This window comes from Mesitornis unicolor, unplaced genomic scaffold (assembly GCF_000695765.1).
Source record: "Mesitornis unicolor isolate BGI_N332 unplaced genomic scaffold, ASM69576v1 scaffold33755, whole genome shotgun sequence".
Classification (NCBI taxonomy): domain Eukaryota; kingdom Metazoa; phylum Chordata; class Aves; order Mesitornithiformes; family Mesitornithidae; genus Mesitornis; species Mesitornis unicolor.
In genome coordinates this window covers 5,446-31,676 of record NW_010186838.1, presented here as the reverse complement: position 1 = coordinate 31,676, position 26,231 = coordinate 5,446, and the positions used below count along the sequence as shown (strand labels likewise).

General features: G+C 37.3%; 1 protein-coding gene across 1 annotated transcript in view; it reads left to right on the top strand.

Annotated features, from left to right (window-relative positions):
* Positions 1-23,141, top strand: part of STXBP6 (syntaxin binding protein 6 (amisyn)) — a gene marked incomplete at its 5' end in the record, with an annotated part of 29,679 nt that extends 6,538 nt beyond the window's left edge. Inside the window, 3 exons of the mRNA XM_010185261.1 lie at positions 1,070-1,235; positions 19,935-20,092; positions 23,118-23,141. Of these exons, the coding sequence (XP_010183563.1) occupies positions 1,070-1,235; positions 19,935-20,092; positions 23,118-23,141 (348 nt within the window). The remainder of the gene's footprint in view (positions 1-1,069; positions 1,236-19,934; positions 20,093-23,117) is intronic.
* Between the last annotated feature and the right edge of the window lie 3,090 nt (positions 23,142-26,231).

Below are 26,231 nucleotides of genomic sequence, written 5' to 3'. Positions count from 1 at the left end.
TGCGCTCGGGGCCGGCCAAGCCCAGCCAGGCAAGGCAAGGGCCGTGCCACCCACACCTGGGGCCACGGTGGTCAGGGCAGGTGCCAGAGAGAGAGTGAGGTATGTCCTGCACCACCCTTTAATACATTAATTCGCAGGAGTGCTGATTGGCTTGACCCTGGTCAGAGGTGGGTCTGACAAAGGCAAAGGGGGAGCTTTTCAAGTGGCTTCTTAAAGGGCCATCTCCATAGCCCTTCCCCTGTTACCAAAGACACAACCAAAAACCCCTCACAGAAAACCCAATACAATGAGTTTTAGGCCCTTTTCCAGCATCTGCTATGCAGCTTTGTAAATAGCTGATACTTGGGATACTCTCAGATTGAAAGTCCTGTCAGGTTCCTAAGCTTAGACAGGTTACTTTCAAACTTGTCTTCCTGTGATTCCTGGTGTCATCAATTCAAAATAGCATTTACTAAATCAGATTACAAAATTATATATAGCAATATTTCTTGCATAAAATCAATTTATTTTCGCAGTTGACACAGGTATAGAGCTGGGCTTTGATTTTTTTTTTTTTCTGGGAATGCTCTTCTGTTCATGTTATCCTGAGCCTTAAGCAACAATTTATGGTAATATATTAAATACAATAACTACAACTTACTATTTGTTTTCCTTCTTCGATCGAGCATCAAAAGCAGAAGCACATCTTCTATAATATAGTATGAAAGTAAATTTTGTACTGTGAGTCACAAATCTGTGTGTAATATAGAAGACATAAGTAACTAAATAGCTGTAGATAACAAGAATTTCTTATGATATTCCATCTTTAATTGTCAGGTCTAAAGTATTTTTGTTTTCAGGTATTTTTGTCATAGTTAAATACTCATTAAAAATGTCTGCAAGAAAATAACTTCCTGCCTGTTTTTAGCATCCAAAAATAAGCAAAGGAAAAATAGTCCCAGCATGGTCTTGATTTGCATGACCTTTCTGCTTTTTCCAGCATAATACTTTTTAAAAATAATAACTCTTTATATTTATCCAAATAATTTGTGAAACTAGAATAATAGTAGTATTTTTCTTTTTCTTCTAGGATTCTCCAGAATTTGATTTACTCTTTGAAAATGCTTTTGACCAGTGGGTAGCAAGCACAGCATCAGAAAAATGCACGTTCTTTCAGGTTCTACATCACACTTGTCAGCGATACCTTACAGACAAGAAGCCAGAATTTATCAACTGCCAATCTAAAATTACAGGAGGTAAGTCAGTCGCGGCTGGAGCACACTGTGCAGTTGGACACTAAATGACTTGCACATGAGTTATTCTGTGTTCAAATGAGCTTGCAGCCTAATTGCATCTTGAAATCATGGGTCAGAATGTCCTAACTTCACAGTAGTAAACTTCTAGGCTTTAGCATTTCTCCATCAAGCACCACTTCACACTCTTTTGCTGTCTTTGCTTCCCTAGTCTTCAGTTCTAGAGGCAATATCCCCTACCCACCTGAGAAAAGTTGTTCTTCCCCCTCTTTTTTAGCAACCTAGATTTCGGTTTGCCTCTACTTTTCTTCATCCAGAAACATCTCCTCCTAAAAGCCTGTTCTGCATTGCCATTTCCTCACAAGTCTGTCAAAAAGTGGTTATTCCTAAACTTGGCATGGAGTTTTTTGGAATTTACTTTGATCTTGACAGAAACCAGTTAGAGTTTTGTTGTGTTTGATATGTAGTAAAACACATAACTTAAGGTGAATTTCCAGGATTAATCTAAAAAAGTCTGGGTAAGTAAATAAAGTCTGGTCAGTATGTGAAAATTATATTTACCATCTACATCCTGAGCAACAAAAACTATTTTGGAGAGAGGATTTTCACATATTTCATGAAGTATTCTTTAGCAAAATAAACTGTTCAGTTGCTCCCTCAGTCTGAAATTTCTGAAAATATTCTCCTTTTTGTCTGCTTTAAAACATAACACTTTTAAAAATTCTTGCACCTTCTATGTCCTGCACAGCTGGAATAAAAAATTGGTTTTCTCAGTGAGTCTCTTAACAGTTCATGTTTCCAAACTGTAAAAGAGAAGTGCAAGCTGACTTGGGGTTTTGTTTGGTTATTGTTTCTTCCCCCCCAGTAGACATCAATTATAAATCAGGAGAGCCTGCTTTCTGGTAATTCTTTTCTCATAAATCTAGAGTACGTTCCTGTATGCTGTTACCAGAACTGTATTTTGTGCAGCCTCCTTTATATGCTCTTTTTTTTTTTCCTGCTGTTGTTTTGTCTTGCATCCCTTTTCTCTAAAGCACCAAAGGTAAACTGGAGGAAGAGGGAAATCATCTCCAATTTGATGTTTACATTTTAGTTACTGACACTGAGGTTGCCGCTAACTTTGCGGCCACAAGTCAGAACTATTCTGTCAATTACTTTTAGTGTCTTCTCATACTAAGAAAAAAGGCACAAAACGTTTTTGTAAACTTCCTTTCTTGTTTTTTCCCCTTCCACATTAATAGGATTTCCTTTGTTTTCTTTTTGATGGAGGAGGGAGGAGCAGTTTCTGCACTGATGGGAGGAGATACCCTCTACAGTTTTTCCATTTCATATGGAAGAAATCTCATATCAGGCCACTGCCTGTCCTCTGTTTCCTAATGATGCTCGCTTCCGTCCTTCCTGCTAATAAATCAGTGTTAAAAAAAACACCACACATTATAGACTTGGAAATTATTTTATTCTCATAAGCTTGACCTGTCCAAAATTGAGTTCCTAATTCAGCTGACCCAAATATTACCCTTTATCTTAAACATGTGTCATCACCGGTGGGGGGGGGGGAAGAAAAATTGCTAGTAAGATTCAGAAACTTCTGTTTGGACATTTACTTTTTTAACGTATGGGAGACCTCACTGTCTCTCATGAAACATACCTACATTCTCTCTAGCTTTGTAGCTGAAATGGGCTTACTCAGCCATCCACCCGTACCAGATGGTGACTGTTTGCATACTCCTTGACTGTCATTCTGAGTGTGCACAGACACAGTCTGTGTGTGTACAAACATGGTGCAGACTGTGGGTGTGGTACAGGGCCAGGGACTAATAAATTCCTCATGGATACAGTGCTTCTGCTCTCCGTCACACTGTCAACTTTCTTCTCGCGCTGGGTTGCAAACTCCCTGTGGATAAGCTTTAAATGTGACAGAAATTATAATAACTGTAAACCAAATAGTACTTGACCCTAAATTCTAGTGGCCTTCTGTGTGTCTGCCACATTGAGCAATGGGATGCCCACCAAAAAATGAGGGGAGAGTGGGAAGTCCTCATGATCAAATAAGACCTATCAATAATTATAAAAGGCAATACAGTCTTGTAATTAAGAATTGTCTTATAATATGTAAGATTAAATAGTCTTTTTAAACATCTGCTGTTCCTTTAAATATTCAGATTTATATTCTTTATGCGATGCTAGGTTTTCTACAGTATTACTGTATCTACACTATAATTACAAGCCTTATTGGTGTGTTCATGCATACAGATACATTCTTTCTTAGTTCCAAATGCATAATTCTAGCACCCATGCTGATATTTCTTGAAAATACAATGAATTATGAAAAAAACAGATCAGTTGAGCTTTCCCAACTAGATTATTTTTTTAGTGTGGAAATACACTTGGTTTTACTATGTTGTTCAGCATTTTTCATTATGTTCTAATATACATGGGAGATATACTTCACTAATCTTTTCATCATCTTCAAAAGCTTTTGCCTTACTTTATATTTAAATGTATTACTATGTATTTATCTAGTGGAGTCATGTGCTTCCTCCACTGATGAAAAATTATCATAGCAGCTTTGGTACGTCTCCCACTTAAAGGCAGGACTCCTTAGTAATATAGAATACCGTGAAGTCACTTCAGTCGCTAAGTTATGTTACTTGCTCTGTTAGGTGGAGGCAAATGGAGCGATTGTTAGGTGACCAGCACCATTCATTGACTGTAGAAGCTGTTCTGTGAGTTGGTGGTTGGCTGGTTCAGACGCTGGGGAGATACCTCCGGTCCTCATTTGAAGCCCAGGGATGGGCCAACTGTATCGCCAAACCCACTTAGTCTGAAACCTGCAGTATCAGAAGGTTTTATGGAAAATACAGTGAAATGCGTTGTCAGTCTCAAATTCATCCTGATGGAGGTCCAGATGTAGGCAAGCAAACCAAAGAACATATAACTGAGAGTAAATCTTGAAATTAATTAAATTCAGGTTAGAATTTGCAATTTGGGATTTTTTTGGTTGGAATTTTGTGTTGGCTTTTTTTTTTTCTCATGCAAATTGGCCAAAGGAGTTTATTCACATAATTCTTAAAGCTTAGTGCAGTTAGATTATGGATGAAGCATGTCAATTCATGCCCTCTACCAAGGTAGACTTTGTGTTTCAGGTTATATTCTTTTAAACTTTCTGGGGGCTGTCCAATGTAATGTTCTTTTTGGATGATTAGTCAGCTTAACTTCTAATACCTTAGAAGTATTTTTTAATAAACTATTACAATATGCATACACACAAACATGCTTATGTATGTAATGACATAGATACGCACATGATATATGTGTCATGTGTGTCTTGTAACTAATGCATATTTTAAAAGTAAAAAAAATGCCTCCAAAGGGCACTTCCTCCCAAAGGCAACTGAAGATGAAAACTTCAAGGGCTTGTTTACAAGCTTACTTATCTTATTGAGACTTATTCCTTCCTAAAGGGTAAGAGTGAAGAAAGTGAAACTCATGCTGTTTCTGTTCCTGCAGGAAGTATTTAAGATCTTAGCCGTAAGTAAATATGGCTGTCCCAGGGGAGCTTCAGACCCTCTTCATTGCCTTCCTGCTTTCACCTCTCCATACAAACACAAACACTTACCCCTACCAGAAAGCCCTGCGCCTGATTCTTCTCCAGAAACATTTTTGCTTTCTTTTCATTGTAGTGTCATGTAAGGATATAGTCTGTAGAGTTAAATAAGCTAGAGTGTTTTCTGTGACTTGATTAATGACATTAGTAATTACAGCGATTATGAGAACTGATTAAAGGTGTGGGTGCTAATTCTGAGAACAAAGAACAAAATCAAATTTGGGAAGACTGTAACAAGCTTCCTCCCACTGGGATCTTGTACTAAATATTTCAAGTTTGTCTTCTGTTTAGTAGAGCTATCTCCATAGCTTGTGTGCATTCTGGATGTTATTTTGGAGAGGAAAGAAAGGCAGGCATTTGAGGACAGAAGGTTTTTTGACTGAAGTAGGAAATACTTTCCGCTTTTGTATCCTTCTAACATCCAGGTTGTGATACTGGAATATGTCTAATTTGGAGCATATTTGTGTTGTTATAATTGTTATTCAGTGGCCAAGTTTATCAGATTGTATTGCTTTTACATCAGTAATGGGAAAAACAAAGTTGGAGATGAGTGGTGTGCACAAATTTTGTCATCTACAGATTGTGTTCGTTAGAACAACTTTATTTTTGACATAATGTTAGGCTGACACCGAGGATGAATTTGACTCTCACTTCTGGACAGAACCCTGTAATACAGCATCTGAAACTCTTCAAAGATTAATTCTGGGCCCATAAGAATAAACAGTTGCTGCCACCTTTGGATACATATTAGAAATGCATAATCCTTGGAAAGGAACAGGACCTCATTTTAAAGGAATATTATGACCTTGTGATTTTTTTTTGTTTTAGATTTGTCCCACCTGTATGCTTTGGTTTTAAGTCATTCTGCTAAATTAATTAAAATCTTAGAAGTCCAGAGTAATTATATCTTTGCCTCTCTAACCTTTTCTCTATGACAGCTGGCAGGAGTTATTAATGGATTTATTTTTTCTCCTCCAAGAATGTATTGCCAATGTAAAGAATGGTAATGAGAACGAGTTTTTTCATAAGCCACTGACTCAGGTTACCACATTTGAGAGCTGGTAAGCATGTTGTGGTCTTCACCATGCTGTGCAAGATTAATGACTATCTAAAGGAGATGAATGAAAACTTGCTTGCAGACTTTCATCTGTAAACTAATTCTGATGCAGATGAATTTGACAAAAAAAAAAAAGGACAAAGGATCTACTATGTTATTTTCGTGGTGTTTTGCTCTTTTGGAATTACCGATCAAATCAATCTTAGTAATGTTTCTGTACAAGAACATAAAATTTTTTTTGCATTTGATTAAGATATTTCTTGGCAGTGTATACCAAATACTCAGTTGCTTGCTTTAGAGAAAATAAGGGCCACTGTCAGTCTAGAGACAGAAACACTAGAAATAAATTTGCTGCCAAAGACCATTTCAGGTGCTTGCTTTTATGCCCTGCATATTCATGTCAAGATTAATTCTATTTTACCTTTTTTTTATTTAACTGGATGGATTTTACTAATCTTAAGCATAAAAGCCATGTGTTGAGATCAGAATAGTTAATAATAGTTCAGTGCTTGTTCCACAGAAATATTGCATATAATCAGAGCTCTAAATTAACTTTCTAAAACGGGAATCTTGAGCAAAAAAGTGCATTATGTTCTTGTAAAATCTGTAGGGGTACATAAAATGAGAAGGGACATTTATCATTATAAAGGTTGGTTTCTTTTTGATCTGTATAGCTCAGAGATGAGATAATACAGAAAGTATTAAGCAGTATATTTTCTTACCTTTTCTAAAGAGTGAGGGTCTAAATGAGGTGTTATTTCCAAGATGCAGAATATTTGTGTTTGCCATATAAATGTGAATTTTTAATTTATTATTTCCAGATTATCAGATTTTGGTGTTTATAGAGCCAGAATGGAGTTCTGTGCTTTTGTAGTAATTACTGATTCTGGATGTTCCTGGTTGGTTAGACTTCAAGTAGAAATATTAGTAAGTATTGAAAATATTACTAACTTGGGTTAACTTCAACAAGAGAGGTACATTTGAAATAAAGAAGATAAGTTTTTTCTGAAAGACATTTAGGACCTATCTATTTGGCTCTTATCTTAGTTCTATATATTCTTGAGACTTTAATTATTAATTTCTGTCTTCTGTCATTTTGACTGAACTTTAAACTTCAGTACTGTATTTTGGAGGTAGCAAGGCAGAGACATCAAAACTACATAGTGATGAAGATGACTCTAGAAGAAACCAAAGTGTGTGAGTGTAATTGGCTTGAAAAATTATAGATAATATCCTTTTTTAATGGGAACATTTATTGGCATTAAAACCAGATCAAGACAAAAAGATCAAAGGTATGAAGAATATAAAACACCACTTGGTTTATGAAAATCCTTGCTTTAATATGCTGCCTGTGTAAAAACATTTAAAAGATTAGCTTTCTAAAGATATGAATATAATCATAGTTCTATTAATAAGCAAAGATTGGAAGTACTCTGTTATTCCCTTGTTCTGTTCATCAAGCAAGCTAGTAATTATTGAGGCTTAGGAGATTACTTCGTTGTGTAGTCACTCTGGTTTGCCTGTTGCAGTATTACATGCAAGATGGTAATGCATACAGCTGGGCAGATCATTGCTCTGATCCACTGTGGCAGTTCTATTTACTTCTCTCCTCTATAAATAAAACACAGTTGGTTTATAATGCAGTTCTATCACCTTTGAGCCATACGCTTCTGTGTGTTCTATTTCACTATGTGTCTGTGCCTTAGTAAATATTTCCCTAGGAAATTGCATTTAAACTGAAGTATTGTTTATTGTGGCTTGCAAGTTCCTGTAGGATTGGTTTTGGTGCATTAGGGTTCTGCTTGAAAAAGTGCTTTTGTGGGAGAAACTGAACAGGCTTTAAAAATAAACTTGAATCTGAAGTCAGTTTCTGCATGTCAGTCATGCCGTGAATCTGATTCCAGGAGAAGGCACAGTGTCACAGTGCTACCTATGACAAGGAAAAGCTTGTGTAGGTCCCGTGTGGCATTACAGTGAGCACTAGACATCGCATCCTCCAGCTATAAAATCACCTTATTTCAGATTAAATGCAACTGCCTGGAGTCATAAACTAATGATGACATTAATAAGAAGTTTGTGACAGCTTTGAAGTGCTTGCTGCGGGTAGCTGATACTCACTGTGCTTCCTTAAAGAAAACTGCTGATAAGTAAGCTGAGGAAAAAATAATGTTTTTCTTACTTACTGATTGGTCTTGGCACACCTGAGTTATTACTTACTCAGTTTGTCAGTCCTGTAAGCCCACCTCAGAAGTAGAAATTCTCTTGAATGTTATTTATAATATTGGCAAAGCTATTCACTGCCAGTTTGACCCTGATTTGTTTTACTGAAATAACTTTTATTCTTTCACCTTACACAGTGTCCTGGTTTCACTGGGTTAAAATCGTAGAGTCAGTTTTATATTCAGGAAAGCTGCATTTTTGAGAAGACTGCAGCACTCCATGTAGTGTGAACAAAGTTGAAAAGACACTTTGTTTTCGTTCGTGGCCAGCCCTGGTGTGTGGGTTGCCACAGTGATAAGGCTTTCAGCAGTTTTGAGTTAGCCAGATGCAGAAGCTCAGAGGAGAGAAAGTCAGGGCAGCTGACCCAAGCTGGCCAGCAGTTTTTCCATGGCATAAACACTGTTCGCTATAAATTGAGGAGCTGCTGAGGATGGCCCTCTTCCTGCGATGGTGCTCCGTTCCTGGAGGGTCTTGCCTGTCATTCTGCTCCCGAGGCCTACTGGCCTGTTTGGCGAGACCATTGCGCTTTCGCTGCAGCTGTGGTGTTCACAGTGTTTGTTGTTTAGCATTTGCTGCTGGGAACACACAGCTCACAACCACTATATGGGCTGAGTATAACTTTGAGTATATTATATTATTATTGGTATTAATATTTGTTTCTTCTTTTAGTTTCTTCTTTTATTAAATCTTTGTTGATTTCAACCCACAAGTTTCCTTTCTTTTTCCTGAGTCCTCTCCTCATGCGGGGAGGGTTCCTTGGGTCATAGAACAACTGCTTAAACGAGGACACGTAGCTTCATTAGTTTAGTGTTCTTAATAGATTTTGAAGCTACAAATCTGATTTACAAATACGCAGTATGTTTATATGTATAGAGATATATTTGTGTATAGATAAAATATCTTTGGTTTTGTATTTTATAGTATTTTCAAATTACTCAGTATTTGCTTAAAATGAACTGAATGCTTGTTCTGTTTTGGTGCTGCTGTGCATTAATTGATCCATGACAGCTGTCTTCTGGTCAGCTGTCTTCTGTATACGTAACCATGTGAGACCAGCCAGAGTTTCTTCATCCATAATGAAACTTCTTCTTGATGTAGTCTGACATGGAAAGGTGATTGTCCATGTTCATAATGACCTCAGAACTATTAGAAACAGAAAACAGAATTAGTTCAATCTGAATATGAGGAAAAACTTTTTTTTTGTAAGGGTGACAGAGCACTGAACAGGCTGCCCAGAGAGGTTGTGGAGTCTCCCTCTCTGGAGACATTCAGAACCCACCTGGACGTGTTCCTGTGTGACCTGGTCTGGGTGATCCTGCTCTGGCAGGGGTTGGACTAGATGAGCTTCCCAGGTCCCTTTCAACTCCTTCTGTGATTCTTAAAAATAAAAAAAATTTTAAAAAGCAACCTTGGGTGATAGCCAAATGAAATCAAAACAGAGGACATTAGGGTAATCAGTCTTAATTTAAGATCACTTCTTACTCTGAAACCTGGGCAGATTCAGATTTTTACAAAGGTGGAACTTGAGAGTACAGTAACTTAATGTTGTTGATCAGTAAAAGCTAAATTAAGTCAGGTTATATACCACTTGTATCGCAACAGCTACCAGACTGAAGTAACTAATGCTTCTTTTGAAGGCCATAAGTTTTCCAGATCAGGTGCAAAGATCTACAGAAGTGTTTTGTTTACTTTCAAAGTAAGTGAAAGTCCAAGGAAATCCTCCTGTTCAGGCTGAGCTAAGAGACTTGTAGATTTTAAGGTTGAAATTTAAGTTGTGAAGAACATTATCCTTGAAAGATAAATTGAGAAACTAATGTTCGGGTTCAAGTATTTCAAAGTTATAATAAAATTAATAAATCCAATAAAGTTACTACTTTCTATGTATGTTCTGTCTTTCAGACCACTTAGTCATCCTTTCTGGCTGATAATTTAAATATTGAAATTATCTAGAGAACATCCCGTTCATGTGATACAAGAGTTCATTAAGTTGTAAGAGGGAATTATAGGGTTACAAACACAGAAATACTATTTCTGTAATCTTCTACTTAGTAACTCAAGCTGTTTAATAAGGCTTTCACATTTAAGAGAGGCCAGAAACTTTGTCTGTTTCATTGTTTTTAGCAGCAGTTTCCTCTTATTGAAAAGAGCTCCTAAATGAGGCTGTCAGCACATGAAGAGCTGTGGATCAGTCACTTGACAGGGAGGCGAGAAGGATGAAAAAGGGGGAGAAGAACATGTTTGTCCTATTGACCTTTCTGATCATCTGTTGCCTTACAATAGTGATGGAAAGTTTTATTTATTAATGTATATATGAAAGATAGTTTAAGAGCTATAACTCTCTGGTACTGATGATTTTAATAAAACATATATTCTTAGTAAGCAAAGGCAGCTTATGGAAGTGTGAAGTGCCACTATGAGTTGGAACTTCATCCATCTAAATATTTTGATTTTGAAATACCTAAGCTGAGTTAGAAGTCCTAGAGTTCACTTAGTCTGTTGTTATTATTGTTGTGGAGTTTCTGGTGGGTCATGCCAGAAACAGCTATTCCTTGTTGTGAACAGTTTCTGTGACAGCTTTAGTGAAGGAAGAGATTTGCCTTCATGTCTTCAGTGCTGTGTTGCAGTAACAGACAACTGTTAATTATTTTTTTTTTTTACAGCATAATTCTTTCTCCTAACAAAATTAACTGGTTTGACTGCTGAATCTGGCTACTGTGTGGGAGTTACCTGAGCCTTGACAGCTTAGGGGAAACTTTCAGACTAGATAAACTTGCAACTTCTTCTTTTCCCTTTTCCTTGGAAAAAAAATCCTTTCTAGACAGTTGAATTCTATCTGAAGAAATGCCAGGTCAAGAACCTGAGCTTCCTATGGTGGCTTTCTTCTTTCTGAAGTGGTGTTTTCAGTGATTAAGTTCAGTTTGGAGGGTGGAGGAGGAGGTGGCTCTTGCAAAGTGCTCTCTAGAAGTGTGACTAACCAGACAAAAACTGCACTTCAAGTTGATTTTATTATTGAAAGTAGCTGATTGAAACAGATTGGAGAAATGTGCACAATTAGCAGAGAAAACATTTAGACATATACATAGTCATACCAGTCCTGAGCAACGGGATGTTGCTAAAAGATTGCCCTGACATGTGTAGCTCCTAGATTACCAGACCACATTCTCCCTGAGGGCAGCTGCTCTTGCGCAGCCAGTCAGTCTCAGGCCAGACACTGCATTTCTCATTTGATGTGTTCCAACTGTTGCTCTTGACTGACTCCATTCTGACCTTGACCAGTTCTCACTCAGTGTTCTTCATTCTCACTCATAAGCTACAACTTTATTTCAGCCTATGTGGTAACAGAAGTTGGTTATACTGAGTAGGCTACTTAAGTAGTCTTTTTGTGAGTACACAGAATGAGTTAGTAGCAAACACAGAATTTTCAAAGTCACGTGCCTGATTCAGAAGTGTGAATGTTGACAAATACACTGTGTTCCATGCCTCCACTGTAGCAGGTCAGTGCATTATGTTTCTCAATAACGATTAACACCACTTAATAAGAAGATCAGTCAATAGTATTGACACTGTGACTGTAAGTAGTACCTTTGTTTAGAAAAAATCCTGTGTTTTATCTTTAGGAAATGTTGCTGCCTGCTTCTCCCACCCACACTAAAAGAAATGTCAATACTTTGGTGAATTGAATTTGAAAAAAAACCAAACCAACAGCAAAACTGCATCTCCAGATGCATGAACCTTTTGGATTGCCTTGACAGAGAAAACATGAATTAGGCTTTTGTTTTGGCTGCGGTGGAGCTCATTTCCTTCATAGCAGCCCATGTAGTCCTATATTTTAGACTTAAGACCCAATCTGTGTTGAAAACACACAAGTGTTTTAGGTGAGCAGTGCTTACACAATGTCAAAGCCTTCTGGGTTTCTCATTCTGCTTGCCCCCAGCAACTAGGCAGGGAGAAAACAGAAGCAGAAACGCTGACCCAAACTGGCCAAGGAGATACTCCATGCCATGTAACCATCCTCAGCAATAAGAACTGGGGGAGATGGAGGAAGGGCAGGTGGAGAGGAACGTTTTCCCAAGGTAGCCATTGCTCAGGGACTGGCTGGGCATTGGGCTGCTGCTGCCGAGTGCTGGAGTGATTGTTTTTGCATCACTTGTTTTTTCTTTCCTCCCCCCTCCTCCCTTCACTTATTAAACTTTTTATCTCAGCCTTTGAGTTTTCTTGCTTTCTCTTTTTGTTTCTTTTCCCCTGTCCCACTGGGTGTTCTGGTTAGGATGTGTTGAAACAGGGGAGTTAATCAGCAAAGATCATCCAGATGCATGAATTTGGTATGTTTGGAGAGAATATTATTTGGCCAGCTGAGAGTAGGTTTGGTTCTTTCCTTAGAGAATTTTATGAAAATAATTTCTTCAAGATGATATGTGCCGAGATACTCTGTCTCATGAAATCCCAAAAACCACAAATAGTTGGAAACTTGAAAAATACATGAGATCACAAATAGATTAGATTATATCACTATATATTTACCTTGCTCTAAAACTTTTTTGAAAGCATTTGATGGCTGTTGTAATTTTCTTAAATGTCCATCAGTTTTTGTTAAGAGTTTTCTTAGAACACAATGAACAACATTCAAAGCAGGTCAGACCAAAATCTATTTTGGGTAGTATTTTGCGTTTGATAGCAGTGATCTCCTTAATTCATTATTTGCCAAACAAAATTAGCAGTTTCAAGTGCTTGTAACTTATGTGACTTGTTCTAGCTGTTGTGAATCCAAAGTAACGTTGTAGGAATCATCTGATTCCTGCCGTGTTCAGAAGCGCTTTAGTTTTACTATGGGGCAGATCCCAACTCTCATCCTTCAGCATGGGGAGAGGTTTTGCAGTGGAGCTGCTTGTACTGGAGGACATTTAGGGAAGCGTATGTCAGGGGTGTCCATGGGCTGCAGACCACAGAGCCTCGTTACTCACAAGCTGTTGCTCAGCACTGCCAGTGGAGATCAGCTGGAACAAGTGCAAATTCCCACAAAGCAGCCCACACTAGAGGATTTCATCCCCCTCAGTTTCCCACTGCTTAAGCCACTTTATTTGCAGGTTTAGTGTAACAAACATTATCTCTGCCAGAGAGATAACCTAGCAGAAACAGTATGCTAAAATAGCAGCCTGTGACTGACAAAAGGACACAAAAGAACATTACATAAAAAAAGAAGAAAAGTCTCATTGTGGCTGGTATATGCTGCCATACTGGTACACTTTAATTATTTTTCTCCAGTCTATTAAAACTTTTTAAAGAAGTAGTGAATGAGTTAGTATCTAGGAAATACTATGGATCCTGTGCAGTAATCATGGGTGGGTGTTTTTCAAAACTTTTTATGAAAACCAAGATGAATGGGGATTAAAAAATTTGACAATTCAAAAAGAAAAAGAAAAAAAAAATGAAAGAAGAAAAAGTCCGAACCACTTCAACTTTGAGGCCTGCAAATGACTGTCATAACTTTTCTAGACACACAGAGGGCAAGGAGTGCTGGCACCAGAGATTTCTTAAAAGCAAATTGTTCCTGACCAGCTTGTCTTCTGTGATGAAGTGACTGGCTTGGTAGACAGAGGGAGAGCAGCACATGTCTTTTGACTTACCTTGACTTGACCAAGTCTTACCTTGACTGCAGCAGGGCCTTCAACACTGTCTCCTCTAGCATCGTCATAGCAGAGCTGGGGAAATACACACTGGATAGATGGACGACAAGGTGGGTGGACATCAAGGGTCATGGTCAGCAGTTCAGAGCCCTAATGCTAGCCAGTTACTATTGGCATTCCTTTTAAGCCAGCACCAAGGCCCGTGCTATTTAACATTAGCAGCCTGGATGGCAGGATGAAATGCTAAGAGAGACCTAAGAAATTAATTGTGTTTGGTTAAGGGAAATAATTAACTTCATTGTATTTCTGAAATTCACTTAAAGATAGATTTATTGTCTTTAAAAATCACAGAACTACTTGTCCTGAAATTAATGTTTATCTTGAGCATTTTTCCCATGCTTAGATAACTTGCCAATAAGAGATTTGGAATGTGTTTACACAAGACCAAAATATTAGCAAACTGCTGGGTTTTTCTTCGTCATTTCATTTGTAATTTAATCAAATTTTTTATATGTATACGGAGTCTAATAATAATTATTGATATGAAAGGTCAGAAAACTGCTATAACTAAGCAAAGAATTTAAAGTGGTTTGAAGCTATATTCTGTCTGTCACCTCCGTTTTCGAGGAGTGATGAGATAAACTGAAAAGTAATCTTAATTCCTAACTATAATTAGGAATACAGTCTTACAGCTTCTTTCACTATTCTTTCTCAGGAAACCAAGAATTTATATTCATCCCTTCCATTCTTAGTGGGTTTTGTATTTGGCTTTTTTAAATTTAAACTAGTGTCTCAGTAAGTGTCTTGAAGTAACTTGGGAAGAGAAATAATGCAATACTCTTTAGCCTCTTTCCTTCTTCAGACTGCTTTCCCAGTTACAGAAAGCATCTCTGCGATGCTCCGTTCTTTCACAAGGATATGTTCATTCTGAATTGTCCAGCACCTTCCTCTTCTCCTTAGAGTCCTTCAGTTTTGTATTGAGAATTTTATTGTTCAGTGTTTTTGAGTCTTAAGTGATGAGTGCACAGGAAGTTAACAAAACACAAAATAATGAAGGAGAAAAAAAACATTCTCTGTATTTCTAATCAATGTTTCCAAACTTCTGTTGAACTTTAAGTGGCACCAGCATATCTAAGTGTGAGTAGTATGTGCAGGCGTGCAGAATAATTATGTTGTGATCGAGGTGGTCTTGTTAATGAACTTGAACTGATTGTCATTATGCTTTTACCCTTTATTCAGTGACACAGGCCCAGTTGTATGCAGTTCAATGGGGAACATAAATATCTAATTTCCTTAAATAAAAAGTTTTCATGTGACAGATGGAACTTCTTAATTATCATTGCTAATTGCATTTATTTCCTTCTCAGAACAAGGTAGTTGCTAAGTGCTGTGTTAATGCATAGACGATTAGAAAGTACATGCTTGCATTTACAAATCAGTCACTGTAAAGTCTTATCAGTAATGTACAGATAAATCCCTGCGTTGAACTGAATTGTATTTGATATGGCTAATAGAGAATGCAATGAACCTTTTATAAATGCGTGTTAAAACAAATTGTGCAAACTAAATAGTGATATCTCTAGAGGCCAGTTAGTTTCTTCAACAAATAGACCAGTTCTCATGCTGATTGATGACAGCATCGCTGTATTTTTCAGGTACCTGGGTATGCTGGGTTAAGGATATGCTTTTCTCTTGTGCCTAAAGGCCTAAAGCAATGTCACCTGATTCCGTGGGCTGCAAGACCCTCTGATATAGCTTATGATCATAAGAACCAACAATTTCAACAATTAAACTGAGAGAAGCTGTGGTGCTTCCTGCAAAGTGTTATTTCTTCAGTTTTTGTGTCCATCAGCAAGTAACACTTGTAGGATCACTGGCCTAAAGCACTCACCCAAGGGTTGCTGCCCATCTGTTATTTCTGCACCCCAACTAGAGCGTTATTGGACCCCAATAACGTTGTCTAATTATACAGGTAGCTAATTTAATTTTCTAAGGGGAGAGGGTAGTTTAATTCCAGTGGTTTGTATTTCACTACAGCAAATTCAACATAAAATGTATAGTTTGCTTAGCAAATCGGATTACCAAGCTGTGTAGCTATTGATGGATTGGGAAATCTGCATGTTCCTTTCCTCTGGGTAGACAACTTCGGATAACAATGCAAAAAGTATTATAGCAGAAAAAGCTGTATTAGAAGTGGCCTTATTAAGCCACTTGTATGAGGAGCAGGAGATAAATTAGCAGTATGTTCATGTGCTTTTATAAATGGCAAAATTAAACTGAAGAAACACACTGAGTTAAGCTTGATTTGTTTAGTTTCAAATTGAAGTTGGCCTAAACGTACATGTTTTCCTGATACTAGAAATTAATATGAACCTAGTACTTTATATGGAACTCAGTATAAATACATGTTTTCCCCATGTTATATGGCAATACTTGCTCCACTTACTCAGTCTGCAAATACTGTTAAATAGTGAAAAGCTGAGTACTTGCCCTTAATAGACACTCAAAAAAAAAGCTTTTTAATAGAGTAACAAAATATGTAAACTTTTCTATTTTCCTTTCATGTTTATTTAAAAGAGAAAAGTCTGTAGTCTCAACTGTTAGGATCTGCACTGCAGAGCAATAGAAAGATACATACACTACAGAAATGGGGGGCTCTGTGGACACCTTAGAAAAAGCAGCAACACAAGCATGCAGGACTCTTCTGCTCACAGCACAGACTGTAGCCATGCAAAATTTGAGATCACAGGCCCTTGGAGTTGAACATCTTGGGAATAATGCAAGTGCGTTCATACTAAAAACAACTCTGAACATCAGCTGACTCATACCCATATTTTGATGGTGTTTATCTCATCTTGCAAGTGCTATAAAATCTCTTTCTGAGAAGATGTTTGTGAAAAGCTGTTGAAAATCTGTAACTGAGGAGCTTTTGTCTCTAGTCTAGTAGATGAGAAGTCCTGAAATCCCTCAGACTCTTCATAGAGCCAAAAAAAGAAAAGGTTGTTAACAGCAGTTGTCACATCTTTGGTAAAAACAAAGCAAAATAGAAAACAGTATTTCCAGACTCTAGGAAAGAGATGTTGACTGTTAAACTTCTTTCAGTTTTTCTTCAGTGGCTCAGTACAGGTGGTTGGCATAAGTTTACACCTAAGTTTTGTTTTTCAATCATGGAACAAACTTTTCAGGAGATCTTGTGTCATAGAAGTTATCTCCTGAAGTACAGCTAAAAAATTTTGAAGAGTATAGGCGATTTGTTCCTGGGAATGATTGTCCAATACATCCAGTACAAGTATTCTTTCAGTAATACTAATTCAAGGACGAGGCATAGTCAGTCACACCAGAAACCACCTACACATGCTCTAGAAATACACTGATGAAATTCCATAGACTGTTGACACATGGGTTTCTGTGTTGCTCATAGAGTGGATTTTTTTATTATTTTACTGATGTTCCATTGGAAAAGATTGTCCAAAAGTAGTTCTCCAAAGCAGCCTCAGAATAGCAGCTTCTGCAAGGCACTGGCCATGGAAAAATACATTGGATCTTACCTGGAGAGAATATGATACTGTGTTAGCTAGAAAGAAGAACAGTTGTTATCACTTGCCAAACTTCCAACTTCTTTTTTCTCTGCTGAAGACAATGTGGAGAAATAGATACCAATCTTTGGCCACAGATCCTGATAATTTTCAGGAATACATAAAATACAGAAGATTTTCATTCTGTAATTTCCTGTTGACATTGACAGGTCAGCAATCTGTGTTAACTTCTACTCCCCAACACATTTTAAGACTTCAAAAGATGCCTAGTTTTATAAAGTTCTCCATATACCCTGCTTCCCTTGAATTCAGCAGAAGCTTTGTGGTCTTGTAAAGCAACAACAGAGTTAATCCAGTGTTGAGAGCTTTTTATGCTCTTATCCTAGAAAACTAGCAGTGATTTATACAAAAGGCTAAAGCCTTTAGATCACACCACCAAAAAAGGGAAACTTTCCAGTGCAATGTTGCCCAGTACATGTGTTTATTGGAAAAGTTACCTGAACAGAAGCCAAAATAATTTAAGAACTGACTTTGAACAAGCATATTATGAACAAAATAACAATTAACTGAAGAGTTTTGAAGTAAGTGTGCAACGTTTGAAGTTGCTAGGTTTTATTATCAGGCTCCTCAGTGTCTGAAGAGAGACCAGTTGGAAAGGTAAATTCCATTTCTGTCTGCAAATTCCAACTCTCGGTATTCTCAGATATTCATCTCTTCAACATTAATGCCAATAATTATTTTCCTTTTCTAAATGCTGCCTCTTTGTTCCATTCAACAATAAAAAAATAAACCTGTAGCTGTTCCACATCCTGTACATCCATTATTTTTAATTACTGATATGAAAAATGTAACAGTATTGGTATACAGGAGGCCAAGGTGCTCGTTGCTTGATATTTCTCATATTGACTCATATGTGAGTCATTGTGTGTAGGTTCTTGGGTTCCTCCCCCACCTGCACCATTTGATACTAGTTGTGTTTTAGTTGAATAAAATTTTAAGGCCTTTTTTATCTCAAGAGTTGATGCTTGTGCAGCTTGCACTGTTGTTTCACAGGCTACTGGGGAAACCTGCAGTTTCACTCTTCATTGTTCTGCTGTTTCTAAGGAAAGGAGTATAATCTGGAAAATGAGTCTGAATGGGTCTTTTGTTCTTCTTTTTCCTTATGAAACTAATAGCAAAATAACCCTTAAAATTAGTGTTTGGGGGTTATTTTTTAACCTGGCAGTTTTTTTGAAGTAGGCACAATTTTCAGATTAACAATAAAGCCGGTAGGTTTGTGTTTATTTTAACTTGTCTTTGTATGTCTGTAACAGCAGCAGACTTTGTTATAACAGCAGATTTGCTGGGTGCTTGGCTCACCTTCGTGTGTTGAACTGGTTTCGTACCTTTACCAGCATAATTCATTTAAAAGTGTTACATGTTGGGTTTTAATGCTGTGAAAAAAGGCTCTGTGTGATTACGGCATTTGGGGCAGTTCAAAAAACTGGCAGCGACAGTGTGCCTAGTGGTTAATACTCTTATCTGTATTGGCTTTCGGGTTTCTTAGTGCCTTTGTGTATGTCTAGACAACAGAGTGCTAGGCAACAAATGCCCTGTGCGGTAGATTAAGTATTACAGGGACTACTGTATTGCGAAAAGCTGAATTTTTGCTAGTCCTTTTGCTGAAAAGGTAAAAGGATAGGACAAAATTCTTTGTCCTACCCATATTTTAATACGTACTGGTTCATACTGATAATGTGTAACTTTGAAGAGCTTTCAGTTTGTACTGTGGTTCATGTTGTAAATGTTCATCAGCAGCTCATTCCAGAAAGAGGATAATTCCTTCTGTTGAGAAGTAGTGTTGAAAGGAGTACTGAAAACAATAAGCATTTAAAAGGGATAAATATAGAGGAGAAATGCAGTTTTATTGAAAACTTAAAGAAACTACTACATTGTGAGCCAGAGAAGAAACTGAGAAACTCAGTTGTTTTGGATGGTGAAGCTAAAGGCTTAGAAGATATTGAGCCTTGCTGGGCTTTAAATACTATGGTTTAAATAAACTGTGTTGTCGCATGAAACATGGCTGTTGCTCTGCGTGGAGAAGAGTCAAAGGTAGATGGATCAGAGCAGCATAAAATAACTGTAGTAATAGTGTTTGGGGTGTGCTTGCAAATGAAATATCATTACAATTGTCACCAAAAACTGGTGGAGTCATGCAGACATGTCCTGTGGTGTCTATCATTTATTCTCTATGGAAACAGTGTAACTTCCAAAGAAGGTTAATCTGTATTAACAGGAGAGTGTTGTGAAGAAGCTGTACTTGTGAACAGTTTCATTGATTTAGTAAAATGGCTTCCTAAAATGATGCATGAGCATAAGGCTTAAAAGATAATATATATAGCTAAGTTAAGTCCACTACTTCCTTAGCTTCCCCAAATATCATGTTGCCATACGGTACTTGATTATAATTTGCTAATAATGTGGTTTGAGTGAGAAAACAGTAACTTATCCAATTATCCAAAATGCAACTGGATGGTAAACTAACAGATAACACATCAGATCTAGAGCGTTATAAATGAAAATAATTGTATTTAATACAATTTGTAATACAACGCATACATACACATACATGTTTATATATACATTTCAGTGTTGTAATAGCTTCTTTCGACATTGCAGGAAACAGCATACTCCATTCAGCAGCAGACAGTGTGACAAGTGCAGTGCAGAAGGCAAGTCAAGCTCTGAATGAGCGTGGTGAAAGGCTAGGTCGAGCAGAAGAGAAGACAGAGGAGCTGAAAAACAGCGCTCAGCAGTTTGCAGAGACTGCACACAAGGTAAGACTGTGGCGGGATAAGGCTCTCAATAAGTTAAAGTCACACATTCCTTTATTTTGAGAGGAGGAAGCTCTGGCTATGAACAGCTGGCTGTTTGCCTTACACTGTTCTGCTCTCAACAGATTTCTGGTTTATGACGACTTCTGTGCATAGATCTGAGGTTTCCTTCATTTCCACTTGAAGCAAAACTACCTATCTTCACTTTCCTAAGGCATATTTCAAATCCATACTACTGTTTGGTGCTATTCTTATGCTTTGTGCAGCAGTATAGTGGAGTTGTTATTACTCCCCTTTGATAAGCAGTCACAGGTTTGTGTCTGTTTCTGAAGACGTGTCTTTTTATATCTGGAAGCGTATATGAGGAGTTTGAGGAATTGTTGTGGACATTCCCTGTTCTTGATGGAAGGTATCGATAGCACTGTGCCTGTTGCTTCTGCATGTGCATAGTGGTGCTGAGCTTCCATCTCTGACAAGAAATTCTGTACATCCACAGCATTCGGTTTGGTGGCTGCTCGCATCCATAGGAGACAGAATGCTTTTCAAAAAAAAAAAAAGGTGGATGTTTTCTGCACATGAGCAACCATTTTAGCACACAAGTTTGATGATTTTGCCGCTTAACACATGTGTTGGTCTTTATCATGCTTCTGCCAAACAATGTGTGGCTACGGCATTAACAAACAAAAACTTTCACAAGTATTTTATTTTTTTAATCAAATAAAAAATATGGAAAATTCTCAACCGGGACTTTGTTCATTTTAGTTTGCATGTCTCTGTGGCAGTAGGTGAGAACAGTTTCTGCAGGAAATGTTTAAGTGATGCAGAATAGAAAAGGATAATCTCCATTTGGACTGCGTGCTGGGCTGAGATTTATGAAACCTTCCTGCCAGTCCAGTTCTACAGTTTGCTGGTCTTCCTCAGATGAGTGTGGGGCCACGTGCTGCTGAAGCTACCCCAGTTATCAGCAAACTGAAACAGGAGTGTGGCAGTCTCTTTTAGTGGATGGTAGTTAAGGGTTTGCAATAAATGCTTGGGTTTTGTCCTTTTAACAAGAAAATAACATATTTATATTTGAAGAAAACAAAATATAGCTTAGTTGTTAGAGGACTATAAATGAATACTTGTCATCTTAATGATCCTAAGGATAACTTAGTAAAATAGGGTTTGCAACTCTTTTTTTAATTGCAAGTTTTTCTGTATTGGTGCCTCAAGTCTTGAATTGTATCTTAGAGCTGCAGTAGTCCTGCAAGTCCTCTACTGTTATCTCACAAATATGCATAGAGCAGCCACCCAGGAAAGTATTATGTTAGAGAGACTGTTGTTTTATGGTGGTGTGCTTTGGTTTGCAAGAGCATTTTGTTGGGGTTTTGGTGGAGCATTTAGGAATAAGTACAATATTCTTTATTGTTAAATATTCCTCTGGTTTAGGGTCTTTTGAGAGGCAGCTGCTACTCAGACCTTAGATATTATTGATGAAGAAAAGGAAACCTATTACTCCAGTGAAACCAGGAAAGCTGAGTGTTGCTTAAATAGTAAAATTCCAAGTTTCTAGCAAAACAGTGGCAGTAAAGAGAGAGACCAGTTTTCACTTACTGATATTTGTGAACGCTCCGAGCAGCAAAACAGAATTCCCATTTTGGTTGCATTATAGCTGCCTTCAGTAAAACAGTGCAAGTACTTTGAATTATTGTCAGCTCATAATTAATTTCACCACTATAGTATCATGACTGGATACAGATTTCTTCTACAGCTTCATTTGTATAACTGGACATTACTCCAGCTACATGACAGGTTATTTTAAGATACAAAACGCATAATGGAGACAGTGGAAGATGCATTTCTTTCAAAAAACAGCTTAGCGACCTGTAAAAAACAAACCAAAACAAACCCAGACACAAAAAACCACTTAGTTTGCACCAGAAACTATAGCACTCACAGAGTTTATTGAATGCCAATGTATTTTCTTGTGTAAAGGCTTGAACTTAGCTCAGGGTGTCTATCAAATCCTCCTTATGACAGCTTCTTCACCTTCTTCGTGTACCTTGTAAAAAATTAATTCCCCTTGTTGGTGGCTGCACAGGAGCTCAGAGTTATGGATTCTGTGTAATAAAAACTTGCTGTCGGAGTTGCCTGCTAAGACACGTTTTTCTGAAGAAAAAATCTTGTTTAAGGGGCGAAATAAAAGTACTGGAGTTTTTTCATGCTGAAATGCCTTTCCAGTATATCTCTACAAATTATCTTCTTTTTTTTTTTTTTTAAATGGCATATTTATGACCAGGTCCTCGAGTGTCAAAGGCTTATGTCAATTTAATTTGAACCGTTTATTGGTCAGCATTTCACTGGTAGCAAATGAGGAAATTTTAATTGCCCCTACTATTGCTGGTTTGTAGGTAACTTCCTAGAGGGTTCACTCATCTCTATTCTATACAGATACCAAATTTTAATTATACAGACCCTAAAACTAAGTTCTCTTCTCGGTTTGCCAAGGTCAAATTTAACTCACTTTAGCTCTTCCTTCTCCCTCTCATTTCCAGTTTTAAGTCCATTTTTGAACTATTTGAAATGGAAATAATCAGTAATCACAGAGGTGGAAAGGCAATCAGTCCTTATTTTTTCCTCGTTACGTAGTGGCAGAGCTGCTGAACAGGTATTTTAAACAGGTGTCTAGAATTTCTGATTGTATTTAACAATCCAGATCATTAGATCTACATGACCATTCTTTTAAGCATGTCTTTGTTTCCAGTGTCTTGCTGCAGCCTGTCTCACAGATAACAAAATAGAAACTTGGGAGGCACAGCTATGAAAGCAGATAAATCCTGCCTCTGCAGCATAGCAAAGGGAGACTTGCACATCTGTTGCAGCAAAGGGGAAAGACTGTGTGTCTGTGTGCAAAGAAGTTACGGGTTTCAGGCATCTTTCTGGATAATTTGGTTTACAAGCTCTCCTTATATAGCCTAGACACATTAGCTTGATAGAGCTATCGTTAACATGTGACCTCTCTTTAATTCATTTTTTATTTCTTTTTCAGCTTGCCATGAAGCACAAATGCTGAGATACTGCCCAAAGTTGAAATCTTCCCAAGAGAAACTTGAAAGGCTACGTTCAGCAATTCTTGAAGGAGATCCAGACTTCTGTGTGCTTTTTTCCTTCCAGTTCAGTGGAGATGCATTCTTTCAGTTTCTGAGCAGGAAAAAGTGTTGCATTTCTACCTTTTTTGACTTACTTTTGTTCCTCTCTTGTAATATTGCTACACAGTCCTGCAGTACTTTCTACCTGTGTTTCAGTTGTTACAGGAGTGAAAGCAAACAGGGGAACTGAACCAAATGACAAGCTGATCAGGATTAAAATAGTAATATTCTTCCCCAGTTGTGAAGAAAATTATTTAGCTGGTTGTGGAAGTATGTGTGGAAATAAAATCCAAAGAAGGGGTATACTTCGTTTTGTGTAGCATCAGCAGAATGTGTGAGTGCTGGTATTAAACACCTGGGGTTGTAACTGTAGTGGAGAGTAGACTGCTTTGTCCTGGGAAACAGAACAACTTGTTTCTTCTGCCCAGCGTAGAAGGTTTTGCATGTGCCATCACCAGCATTCAGAAGTGTATATCTGAATTCCATAGGGGAATCTGTTATCAGTGGTGCATTTAGAGTATTACTATTTTCCCTTCTGGATTGTTTATTTGAGTAGTATAATGAAACCTACAGAATGTATGCTCGAGGTTTCAAAGTTGAGGAAAGAGGTAATTTTTACATCTATACACACATAGCCGTGCCTCAAACACAATCTAGAATTTAGCAATCTGATATAAAATAACATTTCATTTTCTTTTTACCTGTGATTCTGAGGCTAAGGGCCTATATAAATGAGAATGCAAAGGCATGGGAAAATGAGAGCGCACCATTTTCTAAGTCATGTTTTTCATAAATTCTACAGTAAGAAGTTTTGGGAACACTTCAGAAATTTGATTACAATGACTCATGTTAGCTAGTTGTCTGACTTTTAAAATAGGCTTTCAAAAAGCATGTCTTGGTACATTAGAATCACAACTTCTAGTCTGGATCTCAGTTTTCAGTATGTATTATCACTAGAAGGCTGACTCCCTCCTCATTCTGTAGTCACTACACGCAATATATGCACTGTATCCTCTTACAACAATAAGTAGGTTACTATTTTCCTTCACAGCTGTTTTCTGAACTTTTTTTAACATATTCTAATATGCTTCTAGAATGAAGGAAAGAAAAAATGCTGCTTTTTTTTTTTTCTTTAACCAGTAAGCTAGAAACAGAAATCCTAGCGGAAGTTTCAGCCTTCGTCTTCTGAAGATGCCTGCTCTTCATTCCTGTCCTCATCTTACCAGAGAGCCAGAATGCTCGCATTATGTGAATGTACTGTAGTTTTCATTTTCAGTGTAGAATAAGATTTTTGCATTATTAATGACACTTTAAACAGTCTAAAATGCTCAGAGCAGTGCTTGTAAGAGAGATGAAAGCTTCTGCAGTAATTGAGAATATTTTCGTTACTGCAAGCTGAAGTAACTGAAAAGCACTTGGAAATATCCATTTTGTAAAAAGATACTTGGCTTTAGGAAAACATTCAGATATGAACAAAGGGCACTGTCTAGCTAACTGATTGCATTCAAACTACATCTTGGGGGTTATTTTGTGTAAGTTAAAATGTTTTGTATGAAGCTTTTTATTTCATTTCATACTGGGAATTAAGAGAAGGGGTAAATTTGTCATCTCTATAGTACCATATAATAATTTAGATCTACTTAGCATCAGCTGTAATGGTTACTACATCCAGCACCATCATCTGAAAAGGAATTTGGTCACATTTGTTATAAATCAGAACAGGCTTATTAATGACAGGAGTTCTGAACACTCCACTGAGTTACATGCAATTAATGCTAGCCCTGGAAACGTCAGTAGCTATCTGAGCACTGTTGTGAAGACTATGGGTATTTTCTGCAAACTAACCAGGAAAGCGGTCCCTCATTAGAAATTAAACTTCTGCTAGAGACGAAATGTTAGGCTATTAATTAAAAATAGCTGCATTAGAAATCAGTCAAGGAGTACGTTTTTGACCACATAGCTATCTTCCGTCATCATCTTTTCCACTCTCTTAAACTGTATTCTGCTGCTATCCTCACAAGTCTTTCTCTTGAGAGAAAGAAGGTTTTGAACTGCTGCCATCTAGCTGGTCTTCTGAGCTTGTCAATTATTTAAAAGAAATGTCTAAACCCCAGATCAGATAAACCTGAAATAAGTTAGTTGTCTAAATTCAGATAAAAAGGCATAGGGTTTCAGGTGTTTACATGAATATCAGCTGGACAGGACAAGGTCACAGCTGCACTGCTGAGCTCCAGACCTTTTGTGGGTTGAACTGTTCTAAAGCATTCCTTTGGTCTCACTGATGGTTTTTCGGCATTTTTTTTATGTTCTCCAGTTAAGTGTATTGTGTTATGTATCATAACTCAGGACTTTTATCCAACCATCAAAAGCCATTTACTATGGGAATTCTAAGTAACCTGGTGTTATTGAATGAAGGAAAAGCGGTTTGACTGTGTGTTTACTTTGTTTTTGCTGTTCATTAAACTACAAGATTTGGTAGTTTTTAGAAAAAAATCAGAGGTGTACAAATATCTATCCAAAGGTAAATCTTAGAGCATTGCAATTTCCTTCTGGAACTTAGCTTGTAGTCTATACAATTTAGTATTATTAGATAGTCATGTACATAACACACAATAATTCAGGTTTATGTTTCATATGAAAGAATGTATTTGTAAATTGTAACAACATCAATAGTTTCTTTATCTTTTTAAAGTTCTGCAGAGAATAAAAATAATGTATTGTTAGACTTGACTACTGTACTGCAAACTGTCTTAAAAGGCTACTTTTGTGTCTAGCAAAAGTTGTGCATTATGTGAAATATTAACAAAAATGTGCTTTCTAAAAAGTGATCTTAAGGGTAGGTAGGTTTTACTATTATATGCCAGAATTGTAATATTTGCTGGTATCTATTGTAACCAATTCCTTGAAAGTTCTCAAAGATGTAGAAATTATTTTGTGCCATTCTGGGGGGGGAGGGGGGAAAGTGGGACCTACTCTCTTGAGTCATGACTGGAAACCCTGATTTTGTCATTAAA